The sequence below is a fragment of the Taudactylus pleione genome, unplaced genomic scaffold (genome assembly GCF_031769625.1).
Source record: "Taudactylus pleione unplaced genomic scaffold, aTauple2 ptg000006l, whole genome shotgun sequence".
NCBI lineage: Eukaryota > Metazoa > Chordata > Amphibia > Anura > Myobatrachidae > Taudactylus > Taudactylus pleione.
Genome location: NW_028284409.1, coordinates 12,886,333 through 12,891,967, shown reverse-complemented (window position 1 = coordinate 12,891,967; position 5,635 = coordinate 12,886,333). Strand labels below are relative to the sequence as shown.

At 41.5% G+C, this 5,635-nt stretch overlaps 1 protein-coding gene across 1 annotated transcript; it reads right to left on the bottom strand.

The window, feature by feature from the left end:
- Positions 1-1,111: 1,111 nt before the first annotated feature.
- LOC148543081 (uncharacterized) lies at positions 1,112-2,364 on the bottom strand. Its single transcript, XM_088452010.1, has one exon. The coding sequence runs from the start codon at positions 2,258-2,260 to the stop codon at positions 1,112-1,114; it is 1,149 nt and encodes a 382-aa protein (XP_088308136.1). The 5' UTR covers positions 2,261-2,364.
- Between the last annotated feature and the right edge of the window lie 3,271 nt (positions 2,365-5,635).

Below are 5,635 nucleotides of genomic sequence, written 5' to 3'. Positions count from 1 at the left end.
AGTAGTCAGTAACACTTGGTATGGCCCATCACATCTGGGTTCCAGCGATTTCCTGACGTGTCTTTTCAGATAGACCCAGTCACCTGGTTGCAGCTGATGTGGACTGAGATCTGCCTTAGAATCTGGGAGAGAGGCGAAAGCTAGAGAATGCAGAGAGGTGAGTTTTTCAGTTAAGGCTTTTACATATGCAGTTAAGTCAGCATGTTTATGTTGCATTTCTTGTGGATAATAACATCCTATCTTAGGGATAGTCCCAAACAAAATTTCATATGGAGACAGCCCTGTGGCTTTAGATGGGGTGGTTCTTATACTAAACAGAGCTATTGGTAAACATTCTAACCAATTTTTCCCTGTCTCTTGTGCTGCTTTTAATATCTTAAGTTTAAGAGTTCCATTGAATTTCTCTACTAGGGCACTGGCCTGTGGCCTGTAGGGCATGTGAAAGGCCTGTTGAATCCCCAAATCTTCCATGATATGAGTCATTACTTCTCCTGTGTGTGCCTCTATCTGATTCAATTACCTCTGGTACTCCATACCTACAGACGATTTCTGAGAGGAGTTTTTTTGCTGTGTTCCTTGCAGTGGCTTTAACCACTGGCCAGGCCTCAATCCATTTTGTGAAGGTGTCTAAACAGACCAATGCATATTCATAAATCCCAACTTTGGGCATCTGAATATAGTCAATTTGCAGTCTCTGGAAAGGAAAATAACTTTTTGGAATGGCTCCCATGGTAGTCTTTACCTTTTGTCCTGGGTTGGAGATCCCACAGATCCAGCAGGCTTGTACAAACCGTGCAGCTGCTGGGAAGAATCCTGGAGCTATCCATCTTTCTTTTACCAGGTTTCCCATTTGATCTTTTCCTATATGCGTGAGACCATGAGTAACTTGACACATTGGTGGGTACAATGTCCTTGGTAGACATAATAGGTTACCTGCTTTCCATAGTCCTGTGAATTCCTCCTTGCAGGCTCCTTTCCTTTCCCATGATGATTTTTCTTCTGGTCCTGCTTGTTCTTGGAGTTTTTGTAGGTCTTGAAAATCTGGCATTGTTGTTGTACCTTCAGTTTGTGTGACATATGCTGTTATGCCTTTGTAAGGCTGTTTAGCTGCTTATTTTGCTGCTCTGTCTGCTGTGCAATTCCCTTTGGTTATGCTGGTCTGATTTCTGGTATGTGCTTGAACCTTAATAATAGCCACTTTATGGGGTAATTCAAGTGCTTGAAAAAGTTGTTTTATAAGTTCTGCATGTTGTATTTGTTTGCCTGTCACTGTTTTAAAGTCTCTGCTTTTCCATATGTTTCCGTAATCCTGTGTAACCCCCCAAGCATATCTTGAATCTGTATAGATGTTGGCTGTAGCTTTTTCTGCATATTCTAGAGCCTTTGTGAGAGCTACTATTTCTGCTGCTTGTGCTGATAGATGTGAGGGTAGTGGTCCTGCTTCTATGATGTCATCTTGTGTGGTTACAGCATATCCTGTGTAAGGTGTCCCATTGTCATAATATCTAGAGCCATCTACAAACAGTTCATAATGTGCATTTGGGAGAGCAGTGTCTGTAACATGTGGTAAAGGTGAGGTTTCTTGATCCATAAGGGCCAGACAATCATGACAGTCCAAATTTTTTGAATTGTATATTTTATCGTCCCTTACTTGATCATTTTGCTCTTCACCACTTGCGGTGCAGGCATATAAGTCTGGATAGACCATATTTCTCCCTCCTTTTGAATCTAGTGATTCAGGATCTTCTTGTTGCTCGAGTAAACTTGGAAGGAGAGTGGCGGGGTTGAGGGTAGTACATCTTCTTATAGTTACGTTAGTTGCACTGAGTAATGCCACTTCATATTTGGTTAGCCTTGCTGCTGAAAGGTGTTTAGTTCTGGCTTGTTGAAGTATTTCTGTTACTGCATGGGGTACTTGAATAGTTAACGGATGATCAAGTACGATGTCTGTGCTTTTGTCTTTTAAGACTGCTGCTGCTGCTACCGCTCTGATGCAAGTAGGTGCCCCTTGGATAATGTTGTCTAGCTTGCTGGAGTAGTAGGCCACTGGTCGTTGCTTCAGTCCATGTTTTTGGGTGAGCACTCCTAGTGCATGGCCTTTTTCTTTGTGGCAGTAGAGGGTGAAGGGTTTGCTGTAATCAGGTAAGCCTAGGGCTGGGGAAGTGGTGACAGCTACTTTGAGTTGCGTCACTGCTTCTTCCATCTGCTGGGGAGTGGGATATGGGCCCTCCTTTTTGGTGCTGTCATACAGTGTCTGCATGAATACCGAGGCTAGGGGGACCCATTCGCGGCAATATCCTAGGAGACCCAAAAAGGAACGGACTTGTTTTATAGTCTTTGGTACCTTGGCTTGTAATATCAGCTTCTTCCTTTCCTCTGTTAGATGCCTTGTGCCGTGTGAGATGCAATGTCCTAGAAAGATCACTTTCTGTTTTGCTAGTTGTAGTTTTTCTTTGGAAACTCTGCAGTTTTGTTCCTCCAGGAACTTTAACAAGGATACAGTCTCTTCTTGGCACTTGCTTTCAGATGTGGTGGCTAGCAGTAAATCATCAACATACTGGATGAGTTGAGTTTCATCTGGAAATAAAGGTCTCCATGCTTGAAGTATTGTGGACATAGCTTCAGAAAAATCACTTGGTGAAGTGGCACCCCCTTGTGGCAAGCGTGTCCAGCAATACTGTTTTCCTTTATGTGTAAATGCTAGTAGACGCTGGGAATCTTTTGTAATAGGAACAGAGAAAAAAGCATTTGCAAGGTCTGCTACGGTGAACCATCTTGCTGAGGGTTGTATCTGATTTAGGAGAGTATGTGGGTTTGGTACTATTGGGGTGTTGACTACAAGTCTCTTGTTTATTTCCCTCAAATCATGAACCAGTCTGTATTGTACTTCTCCTTGTTTTCCTGTACCCCGCTTCTTTACAGGGAAGAGAGGGGTGTTGAAAGGGGACCTGCATTGTATTATGACCCCTATGTCCAAGTATGTTTGCAGCTGTTGTGAAATAGCATTTTCTTGTGCTGGTGTGAGTGGGTACTGTTTAACAGAGACTGGTATGGTACCTGGTTTGAGGGATAGTTGTACTGGCTGTACTTGTAGAAGTCCCACATCAGTCTTTCCTTTTGACCACAGTCTGTCAGGTACAGTTAAAATCCATTGTGGCAGCGAGTCAATTGCTGGATGTTCCTGAAATAGATAAACTTGTATGGCTGCCTCAATACTATTGCTCACCTCATTTGGAATATTGCTGGTGTACTTGACTCCTCTTGGTGTGTATTGTATTGAGGCTTGCATAAGTGCGAGTATATCTGCTCCCAACAGGTTCACCGGACAAGTGGGAGAGGTGAGGAATGCCACGTGGAACTGGAGTAGGTTCATCATTAATAAGCAAAAAGAGTTGTTTACTTTCTTTGAGAGGCATTGCTTGACCTCCCAGACCTGTGCCTTGTATTGTCTCTGTAGTAAGAAGTTGAGGGGGGATCTGATCATGCATAAAAACTGATTTCTGAGCTCCGGTATCAATCACACAATCGAGTTCTTGTCCTGTGGGTAAAGTAACAGTGACAGTACCTGTGGGTGTGATGTTATCCTGAAGTGAAGCAAAGATAGGCACTGATGACACGGGAGCTGTATATCTTCATGCTTGTGGGTGCTGCATTCCTGCAGTGTACGGATGTTCAGACATCTGTCGCTGTGATAACAAATATTTCTGATGCTTTCTGCAATCCTTTTTTTTGGTGTCCTGGAAGTTTACAAAAGAAACACTTGCCTGTCATATCATTACCTTGGGAGTCATACTGCTTCCTCTGTGTATAACCTTTAGTTGGTTGCTTTGCAGTTGTTCTCTGCCGCGGTGGTTGACTCTGAACCAGATTCACCGTCACTACCTGTGCTTTTGTAGCTTTTCGGTCTTTTTTATCCTGTTCAACATCCTCAATCCATTCCAATACTTGTAAAATTCCTTCAATATCCATTACCATGGCTTCCGGTCTGATCTGAAATAACTGAGTTCTCAAGTCATTTCTAAGTCCATTCAAAACTTCGTTTTACACAGCCTAGCTCCTGCTACTTCTGTAACAGGATAACCTTCTTCTTCCTGTCTAGTAATTAGTTTATCATATTATGCCCGTACTGTGTCTGTTTTTTGAACTAAATCTGGTGCAGCTGGAGCAGTTTGTTGAATCTCTGCACATCTCCATTGTTTTCTATTTAGTAACAAGTTTCCACTATGTTGGCTATATCTTGTTCCTACTGCGGGAAGTGCCACAATTTCTGGTCTGCCCTGTTGAACTCCCTGAACAATGATTGCAATCATTTTATCATATTCTCCATGTCCTGCTGATGCTTTCACAATTTGTTCCAGATCTACCCAACATGGTCTGTAAATAGTTTTAACCTGTTCCATTTTCTGATAAAACGTATGTAGATGTCGTCTGATATCAGGCAAATCATTAACAATTCTTAACATATCAGATTGAAACCATGGGTTATATACCTCTTGTTCAATGTATTCAGGACCATTTTCAGGATCTACTTGCTCTGCATTAAACCTGGGATTTGGAGATGTTTGTACCCTTATAGGTAAAATGTGATGTCCCTCTGGACCCGCTATTGTACCCCTACAAGGACTCATGTTATGGGGTGCCAGTCTTTTTAGTACATATGACATTTTTTGTTTATTTGTAAGGGAAGTATTAGTTACATTACTACCTTGATTACATGGTGGGGCATCAGGTGATACCCAGTTATCACAAGCGGGACATTTCTCTGAACCCTCTGGGACACAAAAATGACAAAACGTACATTCTCTTCCTCTAGTTATATCTAAATTTACTTTATCTTGTGATTCTATACCACATCCTTGAATGGTATTTAAGTCAATTCTGGGATACAAGTTCTGGGATGTTAATGTGGATACTTCATTTTGTATTGCAGTTGATGGAGCTGCCAGTCTAACTGGTACATATGGTGGTGGGTTATCTATAACATCATTTAAATCAGACCTTTTCCTATGTTCATCCTCTATTTCTTGTGCAACTGTTTGCCATATTGTGACAGTGTCCAAATAACTCTTCTTTGTCAACCAGTCTATATTATTATTTCTGAACCGTTTCCATTTGTCAGGGTCTAGCGTACCTTCAGGTGGAAATCCTGCTCTTTTGAAAATAACAGAAATACCTTTGAGAGCTTTCGCGCCCTCTCTCTGACAAATTATTTCTAGGGGACTCAATTCCCCCGTTTTACTAACTTGTGCACCCATTGTCCATCTGTGTGAGGGATCAGGTCACGGGACAATACTGTAGTGGGCTACTTAACTGTATCGCACTGCTTAAATTACTGTAATAATTAGTCTAAAATCTGTTATTTTCTGAGCTTTCTATGTATATTGTTCGTTTTCTTTTGCCACTGACTAATACGTTCAGAATAAACACTGGGACTTCCTCTTTCAATAATTCTCTGTACTGACAGGGGTAATTTTCTACTATCACTATAACACAGTATTTCAAATTGCAGAGGTACAAAATTAATAGGTAAACCAACCAAACAATCAGGAAATCCTTGTCCTACAAATCTGTCAATTATGTCTTTATCAACATGACAACCAATACTGACCACAAAAGAAATATCCTTGTTTTGTAA